General features: G+C 40.5%; 1 protein-coding gene across 2 annotated transcripts in view; it reads left to right on the forward strand.

Annotated features, from left to right (window-relative positions):
- MARCHF3 (membrane associated ring-CH-type finger 3) overlaps positions 1-8,742 on the forward strand; it is a 166,363-nt gene extending 157,621 nt beyond the window's left edge. For both annotated transcript variants that reach the window (XM_060761991.2, XM_060761992.2), the window contains one exon: positions 8,290-8,742. In XM_060761991.2, the coding sequence (XP_060617974.1) occupies positions 8,290-8,448 (159 nt within the window). In that variant the 3' untranslated portion in view covers positions 8,449-8,742. The remainder of the gene's footprint in view (positions 1-8,289) is intronic.
- The last annotated feature ends 7,971 nt before the right edge of the window (positions 8,743-16,713 follow it).

Raw genomic sequence — 16,713 nt, forward strand, 5'->3', positions numbered from 1 at the left:
TAAATGTTTATGCTGATTTTAAATATTTTTTTCCATCACGTCAACTTTTTTAAATATGAGGAATGGTACATTACAGGGACTACCATAAAGTCTACACATTTCACATCATATTCATGTAACACAAGCTAACAAGTATATTTCATCAGATATAATTTTAGACCACACTATTATGGGGGGGGGGGGGTTGCACTGAATTCAGAACTGTATTTATTTTTTTCTCTATCATGTGTAGTCTTTGTGATGAAGCCAATCAAATAATTAATGCATTTATGTACTGATATCAATTAGATTCTATTGATATCAGTGGGTAAATGCATTAATTATTCAGCTAGCCTTATAGTAAAAACTATATGTGATAGAGAAAAAATAAATACAGATCTGCATTCAGTGCAAAAAAAAAACTCTGTAAGATTATATCTGATGAAAAATACGTGTTGGCTTGTGTAATTTGCAAGTCTCATTTTAAGGGTATTTCCACCTTTATTCATGGGCCAACCCAGTATGTGAGATCTCTGCATGTAGCTAATGCAAACACACATCAACATTGTGACCCACTGTACTATATACAGGTGCACCATATAATTTATATGGAAATGTATAGTCCCCCTCTTGAAGGGGACAGTAGTTGAGAGAACCAAACATGATTGGAGAAGTTCTGGGATATAGATTGGGGGGAACAAGCAGCCTTTTAACACAGGGTTTGGGTGAAGGCAATTGCCTGTCATCTCATTATGCATCCACATGACCAGCATTGCGTATTAGTTCCTTTCTTACAGTCTGAATTAATTCAGTGTAAGCCTTTGCCAATTTCAGTCTGCTTCTTCAGATGTACTGATGGAGTCAATATGAAAGGCAGTTAAACCTGTGGCTGTAATATTGAGTCCATGCTTGTAAGTATCTGCTAAAATAAATCACATTGCTCTACCTACCCTTAACTGAAACAGACTAACAAAGATACCTCCTTGAAATCTTTCTTCCAGAAAATAGCTTTTTTTAAAAAAATAAATGTTATTTTGTCTTGAACAGCCATGGAGTATATTATTGGTTTTCTAACTGATTGTTTATACCATCCGGCCAGTGTTCCTTTGCTGCGTAGTTACATTTTATGGGTTGTAAATGTCAGCTCAGACTGATGCTGTCTCTATATAGTCTATCCAGTCTCTCTCAGGATTCAAGATGCTTCCCAATTTTCATCTTAATTATAGTTCTCAAATTGCCAGGAGGGAACTGAGGTGATACAGGAGATTTTTTTCCCCTGTAAAGCAATGCTTCAATGTTATGAATTTCACCTTTATATACTTTTTATACTTGCTGCACAATGAATATGCATGCAGAACAACAAGTACTAACATCTATTTGCTGGTGTGGCTCCTTCTTAAAATAATTTCCAACTTTAAGAACTTTAAAAATGAGGGTTTTTTTTTTCAGGAACAAAGATCAACAAGCTGTATATTTTAAGGACTGTTTTACATTCCTGTACTGTGGTGGCAAGCCTAGTATGAACACTAGATAAATCATTATACTAAAAACACAGTATCGGTTGCATTGTAGTCCGTAGCATGTCTTGGCTGCCATGTGGGAGATCTACTTCCATTCCTTTTCTATTATTAAATCCAGCAGGAGGGGACTACGTTAATGAGGCAATGTCTCTCCAGCTCAGTAGTAGAACAGGTTTCACATTTTCATTGTGTAACAGCAGGGGATCCGTTTAATAGGGAACATGCATAATTGTTAGAACACAAAACGGGTGATGTCATAAGAGAACACGCCGTGGCTAAAGAGACCAATACATAGATTTAGTAGAAGTTTGGCTGGGAACTGTCCAACACATGGCCAAGGGAAGTGTTTAAAATGAGGGGTGTCCATCTGCGCAGAGCCAAGACAAGGGGGAGTGCACCATAAACAGGGAAGCAAAAAAATAACACACATTTACATACAGCTTGCAAATACAAATGTGTAGCCCCAGATACAAAATTTGGAATTTTTTAAAATTTATGACATTTATATCCTACCCTTCTCACCCCGAAGGGGACTCAGGGTGGCTTACATGAGTAGCATTCTTCCATGCCCAAACAACAACAATTAAAGAAATTAAACAACAATTTAAAGAACATAAAAAAACATATGTAAACATTAGATGACTATTGTGCATATATCCAAAGCCAGATGATCAATTCATCAATCCAAAGTCAATTCCAACTGTACTGCACAGATAATTATGCTGGGCCAAATGCTTGCTCCCAAAGGCAAGTTTTCACTTGTTTGTGAAATGACAGGAGGGAGGGCACTGATCTAATCCCACTAGGGAGGAAGTTCCACAGCCGAGGGGCCACAACTGAAAAGGCCCTGTTTCTCATCCACACCAGTCATGCCTGCAAAGGCGATGGAACCGAGAGCAGGGCCTCCCCGGAAGATCTTAACCTCCGTGATGGTTCATAGATGCGTTCAGACAGGTTAGTTGGGTTGGGACAGTTCAGGGCTTTATAGCCAGCACTTTGAATTGTGCTCAGTAGTAAACCAGTAGCAAGTGGAGCTGGCGCAACAAAGGTTGTGTGTTCCCTGTACACAATTGCCCTGTTATTTCGTAAGTATAGGATACCTTGCCATAGGGTTAAAAGTTATGACCAGATGGCCCATGAATAGATTGGCTCAATTGGTCTTTCGAGGTCTTAATTCTTAATTGGCAGCTTCAATACCACCTTTTTAAAGCTCTTTATAATTGAACTAGACTCTGAGAGGATATACCTTCAGATACGACTTGTGGCCACCCTAGGTAGGATGTATTATCTTACAAGCATAGTAAAGCAGGTTCTTCTGGATGGCTGAATTCTATCAGGTTCACATCAATTTTTTGAATATTGGCCAGATTCAGATAGGGGCATCCTTAAATATGCATATTATCGCATATCTTTCCATGGAGGTTGAAGCCTACAGAATGAACCCATAGCAAAGGATGCACATATCCCGTAAAACAGGTCAGAGCATAAAGGAATTGATTCATATACGGGAAAGTGTTTACATACACACACTTGATCTGTAACCCAGGACACATGCCAGCAAGCCATCACATTCCTGTTTCAGGCCTGGAGTGGGAAACTTAGAGCTTGCAAATCGCATGCTGTGCATAGGAGCCTCTGAGTATCTCTCTGCCAGTTTAGATGTGTTTTTCACCCCAAATTGCACAAAAATGGTTCAGAACTGCTGAAAATGTGTTTTCTGCCCCAAGCCACCCAAAGTAGTGTGTGAAGTACGAAAGAGGCCAAAACAAAACTAGGAATGACTTGACGCCATTTCCAGTCACATCCAGTCCTTTCTCTTTTTTTAGTTTTACAGTCTTCTAATTGCTGGGTGTTACTCCCATTTCAATCTATGAAAAAGGTATTCTTGGGGAATTTAGGGCTGCAGTATAAATAAATCTTCTTTGATGTACAAGATCCCATCTCTCTCACCTACTCCCACACCACACCCCAAATCATTATATGAAGCAAATTTTCAATGATAATTGATACTGGAAACAAGAGCATAAATTGATACTGGCCACAGACTGTCTCTCCCATACAGAATCCCATCCATTATCAATAAAATCAACAATGAAACACAAAAGTAAAGCAATCAGGAACCAAGCAGTTGGTCAGTAATATTTTATTTAGCTTACAGCCAAAATCCTGTAAAGCAGTGGTTCTCAATCTGTGGGTCCCCAGGTGTTTTGGCCTACAACTCCCAGAAACTCCAGCCAGTTTACCAGCTGTTAGGATTTCTGGGAGATGAAGGACAAAACATCTGGGGACCCACAGGTTGAGAATCACTGCTGTAAAGGGAGCTGTATTTATGTCAGCATAGCAATGTTTTCTGGTGCTATCTTTTCAGCAGTGAAGCCCCCAACACAGCCATTTCAATGTTGCCACAGAGTAGAAGGATGAGCATTCAGTTCTCTTCCTGTAGCTGGATGCTTTGTGACAGATATCTGTTAAGTACGTTCCTGGATTAAGGATATCTTCCCCATTCATCTTGCAATACTCTGACAACATCACAATGATCGTGTTGATGTGGGAGGATATGCTGCTAAAAAGGGAGGATATACTGCATTTGGAAGGAGTTTTGGCCATTGTTATGCAATGGCCATAATGCTGAATTGCATTGTTGTAAGGCAGGATTCATTTTTTTTGTGTGTGCTTTGAAATCAATTCTGACTTATGGTAATCCTAAAGTGATCCTATCATAGGGCTTTCTGGGACTAAGAGTGTGTGACTTGCCCAAGGTCATCCTGTAGGTTTCCATGGCTAAGGGAGACTGAGCTGTAGTCCAATGCTGATAACGGTGGCTCTAAGACAGACTGAACTAGCCCTAGTGTAAATATTTCAAATGTTGGCTGCCATCCTATTCAGTAATTGTGATGTTAAGGCAGACTTACAACCTGATAATTACAGAATAGGATCACAGCCAATGTTTGAAATATTTACACCCAGGATAGTCACACTTAGGCTAGAAGAAATTGACACTAAACAAGGGTGGGGAGTGTTACAGCGATGATACAAGTGAGAATTTAGATGATTTAGTAATATATTTAGTATTATGTATCTCAAGGCAATTAATTAGTATTACATCCCCCAAACTTCAGTGCCTCTTATACTGACTAAGACATAAAATACTTTCCACTGTCTGTGGCTTGGTAAAATCAAAGAATTTGATGGAATCAACTATTTTCAGAACAGAGACTCCATACATTGGCAAAGAAGCTATTTTCCAACATTCCTAAATAGGAGCTGTCTATGAAAGAGACCACATCTTATCTTTTTGCATGAATCTCATCATTGTTTCCATGTTCAGCACACAAACCTTTCTGTTCTGGGCAGGAAGGCCCCAGGGTCCCAAGGTTCCAGTTTTTGTCATTTTATTTTAAGACAACTGTTGAAATGTAAACCCAGCCTCCGCATTTAAGCTAGGCTTCAATAAGAGTTTCACAGAATAGTTTCTCCCAAGTTGGAGATCAACTTAACAAGTACATTTTCGACATATGAACTTGAGCAAGCCCAGAAGGGGATTTAGAAATTGTTGGGCTTCGATTTTTACATTTTATTTGTGAACCATTTCCCTCACACTTTTAGCCACATCACAACTGCTGGGAGAAGACTTGTCTGGTAAAATTTAAGGCTGAGCTGCCCTGGCGGTTGTTGAAATTCAATAGCTGACATCACTTGAAAATCGCCTGAAGGCAAGAACCCATTGTAAACAAGCTGTCAGGCTTAACTAGGATATCCTGTGAAAATGTCTTAAGCAAACAAACAGTCAGCTGGAGCACGGCTCAACAATGCATCTATTCCTGGAGAAGCCTTGCTTTACGCCTGTCTGGAGGACTCACAACAGCCTGACCTTTCTGGAAGCATCTATATCTAAATTTCTGAGCTATTAAAGATGCTACTCTGAACGATCAAAACCTGGCTGAGGGTCCATTGGAAGATGTGCTACTCTGGTAAAAGTTACCCACTGGTGGAGTGGCACTCATATCAGTGCTTCCCAAGCTATCTAATACAGATTAACTGTAGTAATATTTTACGAGTATGCCAGGGACCAATACTATTATTTTAGCCCATTGCCTGCAATTGTTTTGCTCCTTACTGGAAACTTACCAGGAAGCAGCACCCAATGGCTAATTGGTCAGCACAAGCCAATGAACCACCAATCTGACTTACTTCTCTTAAGTCTCCTTCTCACCTACTATTAACCTGCCCCATGGGCAGAAACATCTTATTACTGATCTTCTAGAAGAGTAATGTTATGTTCACTGGTAAGACTGTGAGCTGTATTCTCAAAAATAAATTTCTTAAGCTTGACTGCATCTACTTTCTCTGATATGCTTGCAAAAGGATCCCTCATCTGTGGCAATGCTAAAATTGCCATAGTTAATCTTCATGTTGACCCGTTAGAAGTGGTTGGGTGGTTTTACAAGGTATGAAAAAGCCCATACTTCTCTGTTATTACAATTTAGAAAGCTGCAATAACTCCCCACACGATGTGGTCTATACTAATTTTGGGTTTCTCTTGCACCAAATGATGTGTCACATTGCTCCTTAATGCTTATGTTTAATGAATAGTGATCAACATGGAAGCATTTTGCTGTTGAGAGGTAATGTCCACTATCATCAAGGACTCTGGGCTTTTTAAATACAAAATCTTATGAATGCAATCTAATGGTAGATGCGTTGTTGGGTCATACCTTCTAGCTATTACGTTAATTCCATCACTATTTGGAGCCCAAATAACAATGCACTTAGTGTAGTAGACTTAGTGGTTTGCACACACATGCACACCACTAAGTCCACTCCTTTAAACAATCTTAAATAATGTCTATTGTACCTGAAAATGGCAGCTTACAATATGCCAGATGATTTGCGCCTTCCTGATGTCAATACACAAATCAGTTTCATTAGAAAACGGATTTGGGGAACCTAAGCAGAATCTTTACCTTTGTCAAAGTTATCCTCCATTCCTCTTTAGCTTCTTATCTTTTGGTCTGGAATATGAATGGTGTCATATAAATGTCTGTTGTTGGAGGTGACAATAAGTTTTAGTATACTGTCAGTTTAATCAGTCACCCCTGTTGAATTCCATAAAGGCTGAGCAGGGATTTGAATGCCACATTTCAAAAGAATTAATTATTTCCCCTGATATCTAATATTAGCAAAATATCTTTCTGTGTTTTAATTGATGGTTTTTGTTTTTTTTAGTGGCATTTTTCTGCTCCTAATTTTTCATGGTTGCTTTTTGTATGGATACGCTGTATTTCATTTCTGTTGCAAAACTGATGGATAACATGTTGATCCTCGTGCTATTTGATTACCTTCCTTTTAAATGTAAAAAGATTGGGTTACTTTATAAAATAAATAAGTACTTATCTGGGGCAAGGATAGGTTCTGCTTTGCCCTCAGTGCCCTGCTATGGGATTTTCTACACAGGCACAGAGTGTGGACTCGAACCAGCAGGAAACATGCCAGTTTGAAGCCACATTATGGCCAGACAGAAGTGCTGTCAACCACCTCTGCAGGCAGGACACTGGCCCCACAACCCAGTCCTGCCAAAGCCAGTTCACCCTCACAAAAAAGCAGAAAAATGACAATTACCTGAGCTCTGGCATGCTTCCTTCCTGGTCCCTGCCATGTGACTGAGCAAGGCTGCTTGCTCATCCCAAGCTGCCTTGCAGGGACCAGGAAGCAAGCATGCTATTGCTCAGGTAAGTACTGCCTGTCAGTGTTTTGCAGGTGGGGAAGTAGAGGGTGCACAGGACAGGAGGGTGAATCACCCTGCCTCCCCTGACTGCCTGAGCTTTGGGAATGTGCAATGACTGTGGGAACACTGATCCCAGCTTCCACATAGGAATCCAAGATGACTATCTGCACTGCTCCAAAACAGGAGATAGTCTGAATCCTGCAGCAGGATTTGGACTTTCCTCTGTGTGTGTTTTTTAATGGCTGCACTCCAGGTTAACTCACATCAGCTTGTGTATATTGTATGAACACATGCAAACTGATGTGACTCTACATTCCACTAAATGGTTGTATAGAACTGCCCTATGTCACAAACTAATAATCCACCTAAAGCTTTTAGTTTCCCTACCATGAGCTTATATACTGCATAGCTCTGTTTTGTTTTCTTTTTTTGACAACTGCAGTCTTGGAGCTGTTTTTCAATAGCTTTATCAGTCTTGCTACTGCTTATTTAAAAGCTCTGGCACTGTGTTGGAAGACCCTTCCCACTTGATCATTGCTGAGCAGTAATTAGATGAAATGGGCTGACCAATGCAGCTTCTGGCTTGTAAACATTACCACAGTGACATAGGAAGAAGTTAAAAAAACAGTTTTCACACCTCTTCTGAAGCCTGTAAAACAAGATCAGAACCATGCAAACCTCCAGGAGTTGTTGGGACTGTGATGCCCAATAACTAGAGTTGAAGAATGCTGGGAATTGCAGTCAGGTACCATCTAGGGTTACAAGACTGCCATCCCTGCTGCAAAGTAAGGGATTGAACCCAAAATACCAGCATATTTTAGCTTCAGTCACTCACTGCCAGTAAGTAAGCCTTTGGAGATGTATTTTGATCTTCTAGGTGGGAGAAACGGAATAAGCAGGATACTTGTATACAGTCTAGGAAATCATTTTGGAGTGTAGCCATTGGGAAAAACCAAGTAGCCAAACTGGGGCTCCAGTTGATTTTGACCCCAAGTTCAGAGATTTCCCACCTCTATTTTTGCCTCTTCAACTCAATCCTCATTTTTGTCTTTTCTCTTTCTGTAGGTATCCTTTAGGTACCACTGTAGATTATACAACGAATGGCGTCGGACCAATCAAAGAGTGATCCTCCTCATCCCAAAGTCTGTCAGCATCCCTTCAAACCAGCAGTCCTTGCTGGGCCTCCATTCAGTCAAAAGGAACTCAAAAGAGACAATCGTTTAATGGTGATAATCCTGCCCTGTGGCCACGAACGGCATGTGGGTCCTGATTCCATCCCAAACCCATTAGTGTCATATTTGGAAAGAGAGACTCTTTGCAGAGAAGATGTGACTGTTGCAATTGAAATCATGGATGCTGCAATCATATGATATTTGCTAAGCTGCCAAACATGTTTTAAAATTAGCAGATACTGTATGAAATCCTCTAATACCATGGTAATAGCTGCATCACCGGGGATGCAACCCTTTTTTATTGTTGTTTAAAAATTATTAAACTATGATGGCAAACAATGCAAAACACATTTGTTGCCTGATTTCTTTGACAAGTCCAAGAATGTTGGATTTCCCTGGACCAGGCCCCAAAGGTTGGTTAATTAGGAACAATAGGGGAATGCAATATGGAATGACATTCAGAGAAGTGATGGGAGGACGAAAACATAATTGAGCAAAGAGACATGTGGGTTTCTTTAAAAACTGAGAGAGCAATTCTCTGTGGAGTCCTCCTGAAGACAGTTTCCAAGTGAGTTAGAAAAATACTGTCTCAAGAAATGAACTCTGATCAGTTTGTTGTTTGACATGCTAACCACAACTCAAAACGAAATGGGTTTGGAGCACCCAGAGCTTGGGAACATTATTTCTTTGGACAACAGTCCCTAGAGTCCACCTGCCAGCACTGGTACTCATCATGATTCGGAAATTTGGAAAGTTCCAAAACATGGAAGTGTTCCTGGACTCTGTAACACATCAACACACCTTGTTCTTTGTATATCCAAGGGATGCTCAGATGTAATCCATGGCAGGGCAAATTGCACCTGCATCTGTATTTCTTCTGCTATTGAAAAACAAGACCCTATCTGCTTGCAGGGAGACCTTTCTGTAAACCAGATGCCATTCATAGCAAGGATTAGCTTCCCTTATCAAGTTTCACATGTTAAAAGTTTAAAAATTAGTTACTTAACATTTTCTGCATCAAAAGTAGTATCATATGTAGAAATACTGAAAAGAAAATGATGACTTTGAGGAAGTTAGATATTTTGTGACTATTCTACAGAGTTGGATATTACATAGTTAATCATCAATTGCAAATGCTGCAGAGCAAGAGCAAAGTACAGTGCAGTTGGCCTGCCAATTTGTTCCACAGCCATTCACGTGTTTTTTTTACATAATTTGATCACTTTTCTGTCTCCAATTTCCAGGGCATATGAACAGATACGGGTTAAAATAATGTGTGCAACCCACCCTCCACAACACAGCTGTTGTACCTTTCCTACTGGAGGCTTATGGGGGGGGAAAAACCCAGAGGGCACTATTTCCAAAAGCCTGTTTCTCAGGGGAAGAGGACAGTGGGAGCATCCTCTGTTTTACAGTGAAAATGGTTAAGAAAATCTGGACTGAACTAAGATTTGGGCCAGAAGAGTTTCTCCTGAATTCTCTGTATTTATTTTGTGAGAGGGACTTCTGCATAGATAATAATGGACTGGCTCATTAGACATGTTCTAGGAAGGCTGTACCTGCCTTGCATAACAATGAGCAACACTATCGCTGTGCTGGATTTTCAGCTTGACAGGTAAATTTAGATGGGAATATAGAAGCCCTGACGCCTTTGTACCAGTGAGACTAAGGATTCTTTGTTGGTGGGGGGCGGGGAGCATTAACAGAAAATAAACATTTGCAATGGACTTACAGTGGTGCCAAGTTGTAATTTGGAAGTTGAACACTCACATTTTTATCCTGGAGGGCACACCATGCTTGTAAGTACCTCTTCCTGAAGAGGAGGGGTAGAAGCAAAAAAAGCATCATTTCACTCCATTAATTTTAGGATTAAGCTATCAAATGGGCATGCTTATATCAACAAATGCTGCCGGCAAAGCAATGACGTGTAGCATATCTTTAGTTTCCAATAGTTTTTTGCTAAATTGTGTCACAAACACAAAGACAATCTCAACATAATTCAGTTCTGTTTCCTGTACTGTGCATGTATGTATGCGTGATATGAGAAAAATAAAAGACCCCCTCTATGTGTGTGTGTGCGCGCGCGCACGCGTGTGTTATGGCTCAGTTTTAAGATGGGCTGAATAACTGTTCTTTGCCAACTAGTAACAGTAGCTTTTAGCCAATCATTACACCATCTTGTAATTACATTAAGGCCAGCTGCCTTTTTGAAGCAATTAATGTATTTAAATAATTTAGAATACTATCAAGACATGAATACAGTGGCTCTTTAGAGAGACTGAAAGTATTGTAAGTGCTGCCAGTTCCTAGTAAAAGCTGCTATATTATTAGATGGAAAAGACAACTTTAGTCTTTTCTCTTTTCATTTCTTAATTAAGCAATACACCAGAGTCCAAATTGCCTCTGCCACCCAAGTTATACCCTCTTGGCATGTGAGTCAGGAATGCTGTGTGTGAGCCCTGGATGCCATGGTTTTGTAGATGTTTATGGCAGAATGAAATACATTTCTGTACCTTCTTTGTGGCATGTCGGTGTCCCTTACACCAGAGCTACCCAAAACTGATCTGTGAACTGGTACTAGTCCATACGCCATCAGATTGTCCAGGAAAGAAACAATTCTGGGTCCAAACATGATACCAGTCCTTAACATATTGGGTGGGCATTTCTGTTCCCCTACATCAAAACAAGTTTGAAATGCACTATTTGAAACCACAGAGGTCAACAAGTTAAGTTAGGGCTGGAGAATCTGTGTTCCCTTTAGGTTCACTTGACTTCAGTTTTCATACGTTCATATTGCAAACTGGTAGGGGCAACAATCAGCATCTGAAGGCCTACAAATTCCCTTGTGTTGATAGATAGTTGTTGATCATCCTAATAAAGACATGGCATTAAAAGGCCTACTACTAGGCTCTGGGGAGACCAATGTGGTCCCATCCAGTAGCAAAGCAGCATCCAAAGAGGATGCCTGTCAGAACAGAACCAATTCAGTCTCATCCACTGGCTAGATAAAGAGTTGTAGCTCTTAAACTTGTTTTTCTCTCGCCTCCTTGTTCCTTCATCTTTTTGTCTATTAGATTGTGGGCAGAGACCATTTTATCTTTCAATATATATGCAACATCTAGAACCTCTTATGTACTCTTATGTGAATTAATAATAATATGAAAAATATTAGAAACAACAACCACTTGCCTGACATGAAAACAGCTCTGTATTCCATGAACAAAAATTTAAAAAGTTTGAGCAGTACCTTTATTGAACTAGCAACACTTGAAAAGCCAGACTTCTAAATTCCCCAGGAGTCATTTTCTTTGAGGTGAAAACAAACAAGTTTGGAAATAGTTGTGGTGAATTGTTAAAGTCGCAATACTTTATCTAGTATAATAATATAATTATTATTATATTCATTTATACCCCTCTTTATCTCCCCAAAGTGGCTCCCCAAAGCATTAGTATACAATTGAAAATATACAAATATTAAAACAGAAGTAAACACAAACGGCACTAAAAAAATCAGTTAAAATCCATCAAAAACACATTCAAAGATAAAAATCCCTGACCAGATCTGAAACACCTTCATCTTTAAAAGCCTGTCTGAAAAAGAAAAGGTTTTAGCCTACTGCCGGAAGGACAACAGGGAGGGGGCCATTCTGGCTTCCCTGGGCAGGAAGTTCCAGAGTCGAGGGGCAGCCACCAAGTAGGCCTTCTCTTGCGTTCCCACTAACTGAGTTTGAGATGGCAGTAGGACAGAGAGAAGGGGCTCTCCTGAAGATCTCAAGGCCTGGGCAGATTCATACAAGGGAGCGTGGTTGGCCAAATAGCCTGGACCTGAACCTTCGCCAGCACTTTGAACTGTGTCTGGACAGTGGAATCGCTGTAACGTGGGGTGGGGGGGGGGCATTGTCTGCTCCCTGTAGCCAGCCCCAGTGAGCAACCTGGCTGCAGCTCTTTGGACTAGCTGAAGTTTGCAAGCAATCTTCAGAGACAGCTCCATGTAGAGTGTGTTGCAATAATCCAGATGGGATGTAACTAAGGCGTATACCACTTTGGCCAGATCTGGCTTTTCAAGGAACAAGAACAGATGGCACACAAGTTTTCATTTTGCAAAGGCCGTCCCAGCCACTGCAGATACCTGGGCATCCAGGTTCAATGCTGAGTCCTGGAGGATCCCCAAACTGTGTCTTCAAGGGGAGTGGAACCCCATCCAGCACAGGCTGGATCCCTATTCCCTGGTCTGCCTTCCAACTGACCAGGAGTACCTCTGTCTTGTCTGGATTAAGTTTCAATTTGTTTGCCCTCGCCAGTCCATAATTGATGACAGACACTAGTTTAGGGTTAGAACAGCTTCCTTGGCATTAGGTTAAAAAGAGTAGTAAAGTTGGGTGTCATCCACGTATAGGTGGCACCATACTCCAAAACCCTGGATGACCTCTCCTAGTGGTTTCATGTATATGTTAAACAGCATGGGGAATAAAATTGAACCCTGAGGAACCCTGAGGTCAACAGCCAGAGGTTTGAAGAGAAGTTCCCCAGCACCACCTTCTGGATACAGCCCTTCAGGAAGGACCAGAGCCACTGGAAAAAAGTGCCTCCCAATCCCATCCAAATGAGATGACCCAGAAGGATACTATGGTCAATGGTATCAAAAGCCACTGAGAGGTCAAGGAAAACCAACACGGACAGACTCCCCCTCTCTAGTTCTCTACGGAGGTCATCCACCAAGGCGATAAAAACTCTCTGTTCCATAGCCAGGCCTGAAACCATATTGAAATAGATAGATCTAGATAATCTATTTCATCCAGAAATTCCTGGAGTTGGGAGGCTACTAGACATTCCAAAACCTTGCTCAAAAAGGGAAAGTTGGACAATAGCCAATAGTTGTCCTGTGTCCAACTATCAATGGCTAGATCCCTAGAGGGGCTCAGGTGTGGCTTTTTAAATATAGGTCTCACAACTGCAAGTTGGAACTTTGCCTTGTTCCAAGGATGCATTGATCACCACCTTTACCCAGGATCTTGCCCTGTACACCTATACACACTAATCTAGGAATAAATCCGGCAGTGATGCTAAGGTTTAGGTCAATGAACTCAAAAAGAAGAAATATTAATATGAAGTTGCCAAGTGGCTGGAATTTTGTCCCTTTACATTTTTTCCAGATGTTTACTGACACATTGATAGCAGACATTGACCAAGCCCCTATAGTGTTTCAGCACAGCGTAAATATCCACAGGCAATGTGCAAAGAGAATGCATAGCAGCAACGCATATTATTCATGTGTTGCTCTGAGTACCTTAATGTAATTCAACATACACAAAAATCCCACATATGCAATTCCACCTACACCACCTTCAGTTAGATTTATTTATGTATCATGTCAGAAGCAAACTGAGGATACTGTTATAATGTACCGTATTTAAAAACACAAAGTTAAAAACTTGACATTGTGCTAAATGTCCTTTGACCAGAAGCTGGCCACTTGGAGTGCTTCTGGTGTTGCTGTGAGAAGGTCCTCCATTGTGCATGTGGCAGGGCTCAGATTGCATTGTAGTGGGTGGTCTGTGGTTTGCTCTTCTCCGCACTCACATCTTGCGGACTCCACTTTGTATCCCCATTTCTTAGGGTTGGCTCTGTATCTCGTGGTCCCAGAGGACAGCTTGTTCAGTGCCTTCCAAGTTGCCCAGTCTTCTGTGTGCCCAGGAAGGAGTCTCTCATTTGGTATCAGGCACTGATTGGGGTTCCGGGTTTTCACTTGCCACTTTTGGACTCTCGCTTGCTGAGGTATTCCTGCAAGTGTCTATGTAGATTAAGATCTACAGAGCAGCTATTTCTTTATTGAAGGCAATGGCATGCTGGCTGATATCTGAACAGGGGATGGGTCGGAGATGTCAAAGCCTTGGTTCTTTCATTACTGGCTGCCACTTCCCGACAGGTGTCAAGTGGTGCAATACCGGAGGAACAGTAAAATTTCTCCAGTACTGTGGGGAGTAGACATCCTGTGATAATGCAGCATATCTCATTAAGAGCCACATCAACGGTTTTAGTGTGGTGAAGTGTATTCCACACTGGGCATATGTATTCAGCAGCAAAGTAGCAAAGTGAAAGTATGCAACTGCCTTTAGTTAGATGATTGTTGCATACTGCCCAAAAACTCCACTCCACTACATATGTCACAGTAATTGAAAGTAAAGTAACCTGAGAAAACCTAACCCTATTTCAAAGCAGTGGAATGCCAGGTGGTTGTATATATGACACTTAGTGTGGTAAACAATAGTAAACAACTCAAAATTGTGTACATAATTGCAGCAAAGAAGAGACAGAATGGCTGGGTTTGGGGATAAGAGAAAGGATCCCAGACGTTCTCAACCTTTTTACCCTGGAGAAACTCTTGAAGTAAATTTCTGTTCTTAGAAACCACATGCATAAAAATTACTATGGTACATCTACAGCTCTAAAAAACTGAGTTTACTATCTCTAACAGAAACGTAAGAGTAACTGAATGCACTGAAGAGAAAGTAGAATATGACAGGTCATGCAGTGCAGACATGCTGGAAATAGGATCTGATCATAGTAACTTAATATCAGAGAACAGTTCTAGATGAAGAACTCCTGAAGTGAGCAGGGAGTATTTGGCCTTTCAGATGTTGCGGTACTGCAGATCCCATCATTGTCTATAAGGCTAAGCAATGACAGAAGTTCCAGCATAAGGGCTACAGCTGCCATTCTCTTGCTATGGTATGCAAAAACCTAAATATTATATTTTAAATTGAAGGTGGAACAGAATTGCAAGCATGTTGTCCCTTCTCCTGTGCATAATAAATTATAGCAACATGAGTACAGCCACAAGTCTGACAACTTGGGGGAAAATGAGTGAAATTTCACATCTGAAGAAGCTCACAGCATGGTGAGAAAACATTGATAATCAACTGGGAAAATGGGAAGAGAATGGAAAGTAAGCAAACATGGACCTCATTTCAAAGAAAACAATTGCTTTTGGTTTAGTCCAAACAAATCCAAAGCACTCTGAATCAAAAGGAGATAGATAATTTTAGAAAGCAATAAGGCTTCCCCTGGAGAACTGATTCTCTGTGTAAACATTACATTTCTATCTGCAGAACAAAACCTATAACGCTACGTACTGCAAACATATCACAGAGAGCCATTACTGGTCTTTGGTTAAGACATGGGCTACAAATCATCATTATCCAGCGAAACACAGCCCTGGAGCCAGCTGTCTGTAAATATTGGTTGCCCAAGTCGATCTAAAATTGCTTCCAAATACAACAATGAAGACTCTTAGGATTTGCCTTTCCTCAAACCGTAAGATGGCAGGGAGATGGCTTATCATAGTAGTATATTAATTAATTATGTACTGAAATTGCCACGGGGAAGATTAGTTACATACACACATAGGCAGGGAAGAGAATCCCTAGCATTCATTACTGACAGAAGTAGCTGGGAAGAAAGCACTCAGTTATTAAAATGGTTGTGAGGGGGGGGGGGGGGGAAATCCAGGACACGGAGAGATACAATCAGTTGGTACAACTGTGGCTATTCATTTATTAGTCTAATATTCTGCTATTCTGCTTATTGCTATGTATCTTGGTTGGTTAAATGTATTGGTTAAATTATATCATTGAACCAAATCTTAGCAACTACAACTCCCAAATGAAAAAATCAATCCCTCCCCAACCCCACCAATATTCAAATTTGGGTGTGTTGGGTATTTGGGCCATAGTTGGTCCAGTGAATGAAAATACATCCTGCATATCAGATTTACATTACAATTCATAATAGTACCAAAATTACAATTATGAAGAACATGAGAAACTGTATTAAGGGATTGCAGCATTAGGAAGGCTGAGAAACACTGCTCGAATAGAAAATTGAGCCACCTTGTTTTGGCATCCCTTCATTCATCCCATGTTTGTGAAGGGATTCAATACCCAAAATTAACCAGAAGGTTGCAGTAATTTAAAATACGGTATCGAAAACCAGGACAAAGATGCTTACAAATTGCCTATGGCACCAGTTAAACCTTTAATGTCATGTTGAGTTGATAGTTCATTATTTTATTGCTTCTATGATTAGATAATTTTTGTGTAGCAATCATTTCCCTCCCCTTAAAAAAAAAGTCTGTCACCAAAATAAAAGAGATTCATCTTATTAATTTCATTAAATGTTTAGATGCTTTAGGGGGTGTTTAGATGCTTTAGTGTCGTATTAATAAATCACAGAATATGCTGTGGGGAACGTTTCTTAAAAGCACACACATGGAAGAAAGAAAAATCACCAATATTTTCTAGAAACAAGAAAGAAGTTA

The sequence above is a fragment of the Anolis sagrei genome, chromosome 2 (genome assembly GCF_037176765.1).
Source record: "Anolis sagrei isolate rAnoSag1 chromosome 2, rAnoSag1.mat, whole genome shotgun sequence".
Taxonomy (NCBI): Eukaryota; Metazoa; Chordata; class Lepidosauria; order Squamata; family Dactyloidae; genus Anolis; species Anolis sagrei.